The sequence below is a fragment of the Amblyomma maculatum genome, chromosome 1, assembly GCF_055883805.1.
Source record: "Amblyomma maculatum isolate TAMU_Amacu chromosome 1, ASM5588380v1, whole genome shotgun sequence".
In the NCBI taxonomy this organism is placed as follows: domain Eukaryota; kingdom Metazoa; phylum Arthropoda; class Arachnida; order Ixodida; family Ixodidae; genus Amblyomma; species Amblyomma maculatum.
Window position 1 is genome coordinate 414,772,192 of NC_139344.1, and position 14,250 is coordinate 414,786,441.

Here is a 14,250-nt window from a genome sequence, read left to right on the forward strand (position 1 = left end):
AGACTTCGAAGGCGCGCAGAGGGCGCCAAACAGTGACGGGGACAAACCACTACGTTTACTGTTATACTTGAAAATATGTTCCCTTGAGCTAAAATGTGATATTGCTACCATGTTCCTAAAATGATCATTCGAGCTTGGAAACTTCGGTAGCATTCCCATAAATAATTTTCAGCGGTATACATTCCCATTATTACGACTTCATTGCATCAGCCAACCTTTATTCATTTATTTCACCGCACCCTTCATCCTTCATACCATTTTTATGCACTGAGACAATAAACATCGCAATAAGATATCATGACAGACATAAACAGTGTTTCTGCAATCCGACCCGGCGGAGTGGTGCAGTGGTAAGACGCCCGACTACTGTGCCGGAGTACCCGAGTTAGATCCCGACCACGGCGGCTGCGTTTCGATGGAGGCGAAACCAAGTGGCATCTGTGTGCTATGCGATGTCAGCGCACTTTTAAGATCCCCAGATGGTCGATTACACCGTAGGAATCCACTACGGCTCGTATTTCTCTCTATCTGCTTTCACTCCCACCCTCTTCCCTTCCCCTACGGAGCGGTTCAGGTGTCCGCAGAAACAAGTGTGACAGATACTGCACCTTTCCCTTCCTATGAAACAATAATCATTAGTATTATAAAAAGTCTCCAAATATCGAGTAACACTGCTGCACCACTATTTACTGAGTTCAGATGGCGCTAATGAACCAAATAAGAAATGTAACACTGTGAAACCTATACTCTACAGTACCTAGCGAAATGTATCATATATGCTACGGACGCATTTCCTATATAGTGATTGCTGCTGGGCAAGCAGTAGAGGTCATCTTAGGCCCGCTTGCAGCTACTGTTTTGAGGTGGCACTATAGCTCACGAGAAAGAGCAATTATGAGATTGCTCCAAATTCTTTTCTATTCGAAAGCATTATAACTCTTGGTTTCGAGCCTTCAGCGTAGCGCAGCCGGTAGCTACGTCTTAGCCACGTGAGGCTGTGACGTTGCGCCCCACGTTACACTAGGGTATAGGGCTGGCAGGAGCTGCCAACATGGGTCTCTCGTTTCACATGGGACGGTTATGTCAGCATCAGCCTGCTAGGACCCTGACATTCTCGTTACACCTATAGGCCACTAATACCCTCTTTACACGGCCGGCTTAACCACGGTTGCGCTTAACCGAGGTTACCGAACTTAACCACGATTAACCGCCAATCGCGGTTAGCTGTGCTTACACAGCTCGCCGCCATTCTCGGTTACGGCCGCCATTGCCCATAAAGTCCAACCGAAGCGACGCGGTGATCTGCGGAACGAAGCAGCATTTACAAACATTTTATTTATAAGGTAGTTTTCGGAGTGCCGTCCGGCAAGGCGTCAACAACGCGGTGAAGCCCCGCACGATGGCAGCACCTCATCGACCATCTTAAACACCGCCGCGTTGGCCCCTCCTCCCGCAGACCGTACGCGAACGACACGGCGGTTCGCTAGCGCCGACGTCAGAAACAAAGCGTGCTAAATTTATTGGCATCTGGAATACTGAGCCGAATATCAGAATTGAATCACTCCTGATCACTGACCAGCGGAAAATTGCTGGCAAGACCGACAACCGCGATACTATCAAGTTTCTGTTCAAGACAGCTGCCGCCGGTACATTGTAGCTCACCGTTCTGCTTATACTAGCTCTGCGATTAATGTATCGCCAAACTTTATCATATCGTTATTTTACGGCGGCAGAATAGGATTCACAATAAAGATGTTTCATGAGTACACCATTTCGACAGCGTTGATCAGTTCCAAAGCGCCGATCGCCGCGGCTTCGAAGAGAAATAAGGCCTGTCTACGACTAGGGGGTTACGCACCCCGCCGTAGTTCGCCGCGCTCGCTCGCTTCACCGCCGCGGTAAGTGTAACGTACCTCCGCCAGATCGCAGCATCCCGCGCTGCAAGCGTTGCGAACTTGTGCACTTTCATTATAAAGCTAAGACCACGCATTTATTGACGTTCCGCGCTCAGCAACAATTAAGCCGCACAAACGATACCGCAACATAGGACGGGGTTTCAGTACGCAGACGCTTGGCTGTAGGCCGTAACCGAAGACGCCGGGCGGCCCAGTAGACACCGGATATTCAATACGGATAAACGAGTACATTGCTGAAGCAGACACGCTCGTACGCTTCGCGCACTCGAGTGCCGACGAGCAGCATCCGTCAACAGACGCCGCCATAACCTCGGTTAACGACGCAAACCGAGGTCGCCAAACTCGGTTTGCGATAACCACGGTTAGGGGTGTAACTGTGGTTTGGTCTGCCGTGTAAACGGGCTAACCACGGTTTCGCGTAACCGCAGTTACGCTAACCGTGGTTAACTCTGCCCGTGTAAAGAGGGTATAAGGCACGTTCATACGGCTTGGTTAAAGCGGGGCTTTATATGTGCCCTGAGGATTGAGGAAGAAGAAAAACGCCCGGTCACCAGCAGCTAATGCTTTCGCTCAATATTTGGTTCGGCAGCGTTGAACCCTTGTAATGTTTTTTTTTTTTTTTTCTAGTCAGTGTAAAATCTCCAAGCTTAGTACAGTCAAGAGTAGTAAACCCAGAATACCTTAAGTCACAAAAAAATATTTCTACGTGCTTCTACCTTACAAAATCAGAGCACGCATTTTTCATACATAGGTTTACGACTATCAAATATGTGCAAAAAGTAAACAGGGTTGCGGGATATTATTTATTACACGCTTTGTTTGCATGCTACGGCTGCACCTCCCAAAAAGTGATGCCGAAGAAGCAAAGTGCAGCGCGCTTTAGGCGTCGCTTGTAATATGCTTCTATCTCGAACTTCAAGCAACATAAGCAGGCAATGATAAGAAACGTCTCTCTTGCATTCTCAAATTTTATGCTCACAGTGATTCGACGCTGGCAAGCGGCCAGAAGGTATCGTCAGGCATGGCGTCGATTCTGTTGCCTTCGAGGTCCCTGCAACAAAGTAGAGTGAAAACGCGTCGCCGCATTTTGCACGTCGGCACCCCATCACTACCGACGTACAAAAAGTACGCACATAGTTTCATGGGCACTCGGAAAAGTAAACGTAGCACTTGTTTAGATTAGAATAAATGTTTTCTCTTCAAAACGAAGTCACTTACAATGTTCGAAGGCTTCCCAGGTTAGTGAAAGCACCATTCACGTCAGATATTATATTGTAAGCCAGGTTTCTGCGTCGGTGCAAAAAATAAAAATAAAATAAATCAAAACGAGCATGCAGTGATTGGCTTCCCGCCTCTCACAGAGCCATTATCAAGGGATAGGCATTTATTGCTATTCTTAAGTAGGGTTACTGTTAGTTGAAAGAAGCTGGACACTTTTGTAGCATAAACGTTAAAAACCCCTGAAATACATTAAGATGTATCATGTAAACACTGAAAAGGAGGAATAGAAAAATGTTTGTTGACTGAACGACAGTTGTCATTGTCAACCATGGAGCAAAATGTCCCTGAATGTTGCTGAAAGTCATTTCAGTTTTTGTGACTTGTCTTCTGGACAGCGTTTGCTACCGACAGCAATTTATTTTACACCTACTATGTGCGTATGATTGTTCATGCTGCCTGCTCTCGCCCTAATAATCCTGTTTGTCTTTCCCATTGACAGTTCACCGCTGTGGTTCACGTTCTTTGAGCCAGTTTCAAATTTTTATTTGTGTTGTGACATACAGCGCACATAAAAATATGTATAAATCATCCTATATAAATCATCTATATTGTCCTTTCTTATGCATTATAAAGCGTGCGCTGAGGCTCGAAAACCTATCCCTGAGGAACTCTCCTGCATGCATGTAAAGCTATGTCTGTTAAAACTGGAGAGCGAGCGAAGCAACGCTACTGCGGCTCAGAAAAGAACATTTCAGGGGGCACCAGCAATAGCCAAGTAAAAGATATGATATGCGATCAAGGTGCGATAACTTCGCAAGTAAGAATAATAGTGTTTGGTTTTGGTTTATTCTACTTGTATTTTTTTCTTTATTTTACGCTTGTATTCAAAGTTCTGTATAGCATATGTTGTTTCTTATTGATTTCCTGTTCTGATTCCTTCATTTTTATAACTGCGCGAATAAAACAAGGACCGAGCGAGAACGCCGGAACACACACAAGCGTTTGTGTGTGTTGCTGTGATTTTCGCTGGGTCCTTGTTTTATACTCGCAGTTTTAAAAATGAGTGATTCACACCCTCTAGCCCGCCAGAAAAGAGTTCTGAACTATATTTCTCCTGGTCTACGATTTCTACTACATTACAATGTACCATCCCTTTCTATAATGCGTATGCGATTGTGAATAATAAAATGAAAGAAAAAAAATGTAATCGAGTAGGATACGAGATCGCTTTTCCGCACAGGCGGAGGTTGATGAAGACGATGACATAGAGAGCAGAGCACAATAGGGCGTTGCAGTTTAAGACGTTTGGTGACTGCCTATGTAGGCATATCTATTGGTATTCTCTGTCTTGGTTTTAAATTTCATTTAGGAGCGAACTAGCCGCACAACTTTTCTTCCCAGAGTTCGTAAGGAAGGCATGGGCTCTCACTTGTTCCAAAAAGAGATTGTGTCGGGCTTTTTCTTCCTGCATTCCGAGGTTATTGAATTTCTTTGTACTAAGATTCGAGCAAGAACAGAAAAGTTCTTGGGTAATTTGCTGTGTCTGTATCCAGTGCCATAAGTTTGAAAGTAATTGTGTATTATGGCGAAGTTGTCGTATCCTTTAGAATATTGTGCGTCCGTTTTTTTTATTGGAGTAGTAACCTCCGTGACAAAGAAAAAACCGTAAGCACACTTTGTCGGCTACCTGAGGCCTATGCCCAGGATGGTGTTTTGGTGGCTGTGGGTAGGATGTACCGCGTTCTGAACTATATTTCTCCTGGTCAACGATTTCTACTGCATTACAATGTACCATCCCTTTCTATAATGCGTATGCGATTGTGAATAATAAAATGAAAGAAAAAAAATGTAATCGAGTAGGATACGAGATCGCTTTTCCGCACAGGCGGAGGTTGATGAAGACGATGACATAGAGAGCAGAGCACAATAGGGCGTTGCAGTTTAAGACGTTTGGTGACTGCCTATGTAGGCATATCTATTGGTATTCTCTGTCTTGGTTTTAAATTTCATTTAGGAGCGAACTAGCCGCACAACTTTTCTTCCCAGAGTTCGTAAGGAAGGCATGGGCTCTCACTTGTTCCAAAAAGAGATTGTGTCGGGCTTTTTCTTCCTGCATTCCGAGGTTATTGAATTTCTTTGTACTAAGATTCGAGCAAGAACAGAAAAGTTCTTGGGTAATTTGCTGTGTCTGTATCCAGTGCCATAAGTTTGAAAGTAATTGTGTATTATGGCGAAGTTGTCGTATCCTTTAGAATATTGTGCGTCCGTTTTTTTTATTGGAGTAGTAACCTCCGTGACAAAGAAAAAACCGTAAGCACACTTTGTCGGCTACCTGAGGCCTATGCCCAGGATGGTGTTTTGGTGGCTGTGGGTAGGATGTACCGCGTTCTGAACTATATTTCTCCTGGTCTACGATTTCTACTGCATTACAATGTACCATCCCTTTCTATAATGCGTATGCGATTGTGAATAATAAAATGAAAGAAAAAAAATGTAATCGAGTAGGATACGAGATCGCTTTTCCGCACAGGCGGAGGTTGATGAAGACGATGACATAGAGAGCAGAGCACAATAGGGCGTTGCAGTTTAAGACGTTTGGTGACTGCCTATGTAGGCATATCTATTGTATTCGGGCTTTTTCTTCCTGCATTCCGAGGTTATTGAATTTCTTTGTACTAAGATTCGAGCAAGAACAGAAAAGTTCTTGGGTAATTTGCTGTGTCTGTATCCAGTGCCATAAGTTTGAAAGTAATTGTGTATTATGGCGAAGTTGTCGTATCCTTTAGAATATTGTGCGTCCGTCTTTTTTATTGGAGTAGTAACCTCCGTGACAAAGAAAAAACCGTAAGCACACTTTGTCGGCTACCTGAGGCCTATGCCCAGGATGGTGTTTTGGTGGCTGTGGGTAGGATGTACCGCAAAGAGCCGGAAGAGCGCCTCTAACATATACAGGCAAAAGATTTTTCTGCCGGAAGCGTTGTAGCACGCATCGTGTTAAGGCATGACCTGAGCAGAGAAGAATTTTCTTACCGTGGACACCAGACTGCTTATTGTGTAAAAATACCGAAGAAATCTGAACGTCCCTTCGATGATAGTAGGATGACAAACTTTGTTGGGATATTCTGCAGTGCACTCAATGAAAGTTCGTCCCACAAACCAATGTAAAAATCAATACCTCGCGGTGGGAGGTGATTGATATGTCTATGATCAAGGTTGTGCACAGCTTGTGGAGGACGAGAATGGCTTTTTATCATGCAGATGTAAATGTGCGTTGGGCACATCAAACCCAAGTAAATCTCCTGAGTGGGTGAAAATTTTTGGTAACCTGGCACGCCTGAGGAACCTTTACTAAAAGGGTGTACTCTTGTGGGACGCTGAAGAATTAATTGTACATCTATACCTGTATTTTTGTGGTATTGCTCAAGCAGGCAATATTGAAAGAAAGCGCTATTAGCCATGAAATTTCGTACTTGGTTACCACGAGGAGAGCTTGGACTTGCGTTAATGAGCTCTCGCGGTTTTCCTTCGTAGGTGCCGATCATGCACGCCTGGAATTCACTGTTGCTATGGCGTCTAGTTTGAACCACAAGATCGCTGATAATTTTCTTGCTGTGGGTAGGGAGGCCGGATACTAATTGCGCTTTCAACGTGGTGCTATCATTTTCCTCATCCATCTTACCTGGCTGTGATACAAACAGCAGATAATGAAGCGTCATCATTTTGTATTTGTTTCCCATTGACAAAACTACAGCGGCAAATATCTCTCTCTATATTAATACATGTACAGACTACTTTACTTCACATGCACTAACGCTCGTTACATTTTAATGCTGTGCATGGGATATATGCCGTACACTTCTCGCCGCGAACCACTTGCCATTATGGCGTCTGGTTTGAATCACAAGATCGCTGACAACTTTCTTGCTGGTGGTAGAGAGGCCGGATACTAAGAGCGCTTTTAACGTCGTGCTATCCTTTTCCTCATCCATCTTACCTGGCTGTGACACAAACAGCAGATAATGAAGCGTCATCATTTTATATTTGTTTCCTATTGACAAAATTACAGAGGCAAATATCTCTCTCTATATTACTACATGTACAGAGTGCATTACTTCACATGCACTAAAGCTTGTTACTTTTTAATGTTGTGCATGGAATATGTGTCGCGCAGTTCTCGCCGCGAACTACTTGCCGTAAACACGCCGAAGGATATTATCTACTGAATGCTTAATTTCAGCCTTGATTCCCTGGGAGGCGTCGAATAACAGGTTAATTTCAGCCGGATCTACCCTCGCTCTCAGGCGACAGCAAGAAAGTGGCTACTTGGCACCGTGAATCTGATCGCCCAATATCTACCCTTGCGGTTTGGCACGGTCAATTTCAAATAAAATTTCGCAAATGTAAGGACCAGATAGAGCATCCGAGTAATTTCGGCCATGATTAGGGCTAATAAACCTGTGGGTTGAATTGTTAGGCCATGTTTTATTCTTCCTTGTGTTACGACACATACTGCTCTCTACTTCACAGGCCGAGCAATTTTCTGGTTAACCATCACCTTATTTGAGAGGAACTTCTCAGTTTGTGACGTCAGTATTGTAGTGAGGGTTTCAGGAAAGTTGCTGGGTAACGTCGCTTAGCTTTGTAGATTAGGAAGAATCGTTGGAAGAAGTCACATTTGGAACTCAAAATCTTTTATATACTGGGTATCATAGGTAACGTGGCCAAGGTATAAAAAATAAAATAGTCGATATAGGCCAACGAAGCCAGTTGCGTAGTTCTGCAAGCCAACATGCACACCGCCAGCAATTTATTGTTGTGTAATTATTTATTACTCATTTAGGTTCATTTTTCTTAGTTATCCCATATTGATTTGCGATGATAGACATATATGGCAGATTTGCACTGCATTTTCAGAAATCAATCTTTCTTTGCGGTAACGAAAAGTTCACTTGCTTCAAAACAAGAAATTACCTGCGGTGCTAAAAAGTGCTGGAGGCTGTATGTAACTAATTTTTCTGCCTAACCTCAAATATGCTTTTAACCCTTGCCTGAGTAAGATGGGACACCCGGTATGTGTGTAGATAGCTTTGGGCTCCCCTGCAGCAACGGCTAATCTTGGAAAGGTTCTCCCCGTCGCGTGGTCTATAGTGCTCGTATTGGAGTGAGTATGGCGACTGGGGAGTCCGAGAGATGATCCGGGATCGGTAGGACTGAGGTCACCCGGCTGAGGTAGATGGGACACCCGATATATTCGTGGACACGGGACGAGGAAAAAAGCTCGCCACTTTCTCTTTCCTGCATACCCTTCGCTGTAGAGACACCGCAGGTGTTTCTACAGGGGATTCTGCTCCACCATGCTCTGTACGCATCAAAGTCAAATGTGTCTCGTCCTCGGTTTAGCCTTTGCGCCGAAATAATTCACAAAGCACTCGGCTTGAATAATAGGACGAAATTTAAGAGCGAATCCAGGTGAAGAATAACTGTTTCTTGAATGCCAACAAATACTAAATGTTTCCTGAATGCCAACAAATACAAAGAAGAAAAATCAGGTTTTTATGTTTTAGTAGGCTGTTCACCGAAACAAGAAAACAGGGGGACAAAATGTTTATTAAATAGGGTACTGGTTCATGAACAGGCGGTGACAGTGGTTCTTGCGTTGCTTGCAGTTCCTATTCTACCACACCGTTGGCGACCGCCGCTGCCCAAGCTTTAAGAATATGGAAGCGCAGCTGTCCCTAATCCATAAATCTGAAACGCTTACTTTATGAATCATGACCCGCTAGAGCCTCCATGTACGAGCTTTACAACGCAGCCTGCCAGCCCTGTCGGGTTAACTTACTAATTTTTTGTTTATTTATATTGTGCTGGCCGACCCACACCACTTGACGTTAGTCACCACGCCTTCCGCATGATTTGCAGCTGTCCATGAGCTTCAGGCTCAAGTATTTAAATGTAGCGGTGTTCACGAAAGATCACATATTATATAGGGCCGCCTAAAGTGGACCACCTTGGTTCTGTAGTTACCGTTCACGACATATTGTAGAAACATTTTCCTTTTTACAGCCAAGCTTACCACGCCTTTTTATATATAGTGTGGCCTATCTAGGCAAATCAGAGAAAGACTTTTAACTTGAAGGCCTGGTACTATATCTCGATTGGCGCTGAACACTCAGGATTATAGTACGAAAGCACCGTTTATTCTCTATAAGCACCATAAAGAATTCATGTGCGCAAAAGGAAACACTTAATGGGTAGCATTTTGCAACGACGAGCAAGAGTTCTCCATAATACTCGACTTGTTCGCCAGGGGTAAATATCTCTAGAATTCCCAGCCTCTTTTGTATTCCGAGCGTGGCTTATATCCTTTAAGTTTCGCTTTGTCCACAGCGGGCGGCAAAATATCCTAGATGCGGATTGTGCAGGAAAACTGACCATACGTCAATGTGTGTACACGAACGTAGGCGAACTATCGTAATCAGGTGCTCAAAAGGTATGCTAGAAAGTCAAAGCGGCTTTGCCATGTCTTCACAGCCCCCTATTATTCCTTTTTAACATGTAAGTTCTCCTGGTAATCCGGCGTTGTTGTAGCGAAGAAGAAATGCCTCCGTCTCTAGCCATGCCTCCGAGCAAACCGATCAGTCATGCCTCCAGCCATGACTGATCGGTTTGCTCGGTAAGGTCACGAGAATACATGACGTGGCGGAGTCAATAGGACAAGCCAACTCGGGTCTCTCCATTATATGGTGGAGTGACTGAAACTAGACTTTCCGGGACAATTCGATAGCCTGTCAGATAAGTTACTCCTTAACCCCTGAGAAGGGGCAGTACGGTTCGCTTAGACTACATCATCTTGCCTAGCACATAACCTACTAGAACATGACTGTATTCAATTGATATTTTAGCTAATAGTGGCAAGAAGTATGGAAATATTGATCAAGATAGTAGTAAAGCGCATGTAAGCGAACAATAATTTTCAAAGGGAGTCGGTAGGTAATAGGGAGCGAGTAATATTTTCACGTAATGCCCAGAAAGGCAAATTCTAAGTGCTCCCTTAATTATTGCCAAGAGCAGTTAGGTTCTTTTCACAACAAGCTTCTGATTCTACTTAAACGCTTCGCTAGTATGGGACCCAAGTGATGTGATCTGTCATTGCAAAACTGAATTTCTTGCTCTACAGGGCAGCTCGGTATATTTTTTAATATGATAGGTAAGCAACTCTGGCTAGGGAGTATGAAACGTATAAACTGAGAGCTCTTCTTTTTTTGTTAGCATTGTGTCGGAAACTAATTACTCGAGCAAATTGTTCTTATTTTTTCTCTTTCATTTTTATTCTTGAGGACCTATTATTCTATACATCTTGTAAAATGAGAAAGAGTAGTGATGAAATAATTTGTTCTGAGGAGGCGCCTGCATGAATAGAATGCGATTTATATTTTGTTTTCTTTACCAGTTCGTGAGTCCTTAAGTGGTGTGAAATTGTATTGTGTTTAGGGTAAAAGCACTACTACGCTGGGTAAATAAAATCAGCAGACATGTCTGCGGCTTTGAACGTTGACTTTTATCTTTTGCTCTGAGAGGCGTAGTTTACAGGTCACACCGCTGGCTACAGCTCACCATATTCCATGTCCGAAGTGGGATGCGCAGCTTACTCAGGCTTCGTCACTGAGATGGGTGGAGAGAACGGAATTTACAGGACGATTGGATACCGAGTTAGATAGGGTGTTCCTTGGTACCGAAGGCATGTTAGTATGTGCTCGTTCCCTCACGCGTGCCTCTTTTAGGTGGTAGTTGACAGGCGATATAAAGCTTGGTTGGCAGTTTATGTAACATCACCTGACATCAGGTTCAGTTCAGCTCAGTCGTTCAGTCGTGTCCGACTCTTCGTGACCCTACGGACCATATAACGCCCCGACATCGGGTTACTTGTCTGTATTTCTTACACAAAACCATTAAACAAACATGTACCGCTAGCAGTGTCACATATGTCAACATGGGTACCAGTATAAACTCCCATGATAGCAGTGGCGAATTAGAAATGCGTCAGAACGTTCTGGCGAGAAAAAAGAAATGGAGAGGAGTGGAAGATAAAAAAAGTAAGGAGATCGAATGCGGCCATAAAATGCGTACTAAGATGCATCGGCAAGTAATGTTAAACAATGAGGTTATGAGATGCATACTCCTAAAATTGTGCATTCAATGCTCACGAGGTGAAAAGTGGGTGAGAGTGACCGGAATGTGCTCTACGTTCGTAGCGTGCAAACTGCTTGAGGGTGACGTGCAATGTTAAACCTCAGCTTGTCAAGAAGTCCAATGCCTTTTAAATATGCAGATAAAAAGCTCATTGTCTCGGTTGTCCAAAGCAGGATAACGGACCTAAAATACATTGCACTGTTAAAAGCATCGGGGTGAGCTTCTCCGTACAATATTCATAGTAAGCACGCTGGTAAGTATATAGGTAGGGCACTCAACCAAGTTATGTTCTACAGGTTCGATCGCGCCGCAGTTGTCACAATGCGGACTGTTCGTCTGATCGAAATGACACCGCAAGCTATACGAGAAGTCGGTTATATAAAGTTTTCAGATGGCGAGGACATCTGGGAGGAAGTCTCGATTTGAGATGTTGGTCGACGAAGGAAAGAGATTGGTTGTGATGTGTTTGCAAGCTTCAGAGCAGACAGTACTTAAGCAGATCTTGTAACCAGTTAGGATGCATTCGTTTCTTAAAATGGTCCGAATATTCTCTAACCTTTGTGACTTTTACTGGCCGCTTAATCTAGCTTTTCACTGACTAGAAAGTCACAGTGAGCTGGTATCAACTTAAACATTAGGAAGTGGTCAGCGGCAAAAGCCAAATGATGTAGATATCCGATGTCAAGGGAAACGCGTTGATAAACAGTTTTTTTAGCAGGTTGGAGAGGATTTGGAAAGTGCTTAACTGTTGGTAAAGACAAGCCACCCAATAGGGGTTTGGAGCAGGATATAGGAGACAGCTTCTCTAATATCGTGAGGCTCGGTGGTTTTAGATGAGGTCTTTCGCCGCAACCGAAAAGATGTGACATAGATTGCAGAGGGCACATAAATATTGGTAGAAAGACGTTTCTTGAGTAGGTGAATAATCGCTGAATATGTAGGTGTGCTGCATATATCTCTGTGCTAAGTTGGCGACAATACATTGTAGAACTTTACATTTGGCATGTAGCTCTTTTTAATTACACCTGCAAGAAACGTACTTTTCTATAAAAGCGAGTGTCCATGGGGGAAATGTCGGAGGCAGTAGTTTTTTTTTTGGTTGATTAAGAGTAGGAAGGGTACTAGATCTACAGCTTGTCCAAAGCAAGAGTTACGATGAGCTAAGTGGTTAGTTGGATATAGTATAGGAAGCACTTCTTCTTTTGAAGCTGATATCAGAGATGAGAACGCATATTTTCTTGTGCGGCAATCAAATCCAGATCGAGGCATCCTGCTTTTGCCAGCGTTCTTGAAGCATAGGAACCCTTTCGCAGTCCAAGGCATATGCGTAAGCAGTCGTTCCGCTCGGCCTCAAGAATCGTTTTGCTTGTTAAAGGTAGTCTTTAAAGCACCGTTAGATAGTAGCGCTGGGTATCTTCAACATATGCCTTTTCAAAAGGATCCATTAATCGGCAGCTGCTTCCTTACCGTGTTTCTGCCATAAACCTGAAACTTGTAACCCTGCTGTGATCTGACAGACTCTATTAACCTGAGGTGACCAGGAGAGAGTACTATAACACCCATTAATCTCTGATATCAGAAATAAGGTTATGGCCGCCCAACGATGAAGAGTGTGTATCGATGAATTGTTTATCTCTGGAAGCCATCAACACACTCACGTCATGAGAGGAGCTGGCCGCACTGAGCCATTTGCATGAAGATGTACTTAGCCCCAATTAGTAAAGCTATATGAATACGTTGCTAGGTAATATAGCGCAAACGTGCCGCTCTCCACATGCAGTCTGCATAAATCATTATGTGCACTCCTCACGGAATGTTCCTTGTTATGTGAAAGGGGGTGAAATTTTCACCTTGCTTTAGGTCATTTTACAAACATAGTCATTCATTCAGTCACTTGCAGTTTCCAGTTTACCTAACGAAAACAAGCATAAAAAAAGTTTTATGGCCATATCCATGATATCACTGACTGATATGTCTTGATGTCATAAGTTACGTGTTACCTACATATGGTTTTGATTTCCTGGTTTCTGCTGATTTAAAATACTTCTACTGCGTATCTTGAAAAACGTTTATTTTCCCCGAGAAAAGGGACCATTCCCAATCTGGTGTGATGATAAAATGAAAGATGTCCCAAAAAATTTAATACATCCTTCAAATTAAAAACACGAAGACTTGCGGCGAGAAGGTCACACACTCTATTTCACACCCCGACTGATTGAGATATGTCTAGGAAGTAGTGAACAATGTTTTCTTATCTTCTACCTTTTTACCCTTTTGAGTGAAGCCATGCTGCAAACTGCAATTCTGAAATGAAAAGCGTGCTCCAACCAAGAAATGAGAATGATCGATACTGTTTCTTCTACCCCAACATGAATACTTTGCTTTACTAGCCCCCTTAACTTCCGTTCAAATCTCTTGAAAGAGATTCGCTCATAAATTCGTAGACGAATAGAGAGCTGCGTAGAATGTTTCTTAATGCGGGAAAAACGAAGCTGTGTACGTTCATTTCGCCCGCACTAAGGATGCTAATAATGATAACATGAATAACATGAACAGTGTTTGTACATGTTATTTGGTTCTCTCGATAAAGTTCCCTGAAAAACAAACTCCCGCAATAAGCTTTACTTCTCCGCCTCCTTCTTCAACATGTCAGTCTCGAGGGGGGCCCAAGGGCTCACCGCAAACTGCCTTTCATTACTCCTATTCTCTTCAAGATATTGTGTTTTTATGCATCTCCGCTTGTCTGCGTAAGCCGCCATCGCAAGTTCGTTTTTGCGCAATGCCCGCTAAAGTGGAAGAGCACCTCCGGCCGACGTGTTGGAGTTATTGATTCAGAGTTTCAAGCGGCGGCTGTGGCTGATTACTCACTTCATGGATCCATTGAGTCCACACTGCAAGAGCGGTGCACGCCGGCTGTTTCTAC

The 14,250-nt window shown here is 43.6% G+C and overlaps 1 protein-coding gene across 1 annotated transcript in view; it reads right to left on the bottom strand.

Annotated features, from left to right (window-relative positions):
- The window catches only part of LOC146208978 (uncharacterized), a 205,084-nt gene that overhangs the window by 40,837 nt on the left and 149,997 nt on the right, over nucleotides 1–14,250 (bottom strand). The window contains exons 13-14 of the mRNA XM_084596689.1: nucleotides 3,135–3,203; nucleotides 2,896–2,967 (exon numbers count right to left, since the gene is read on the bottom strand). Coding sequence (XP_084452815.1) covers nucleotides 2,896–2,967; nucleotides 3,135–3,203 — 141 coding nt within the window. The remainder of the gene's footprint in view (nucleotides 1–2,895; nucleotides 2,968–3,134; nucleotides 3,204–14,250) is intronic.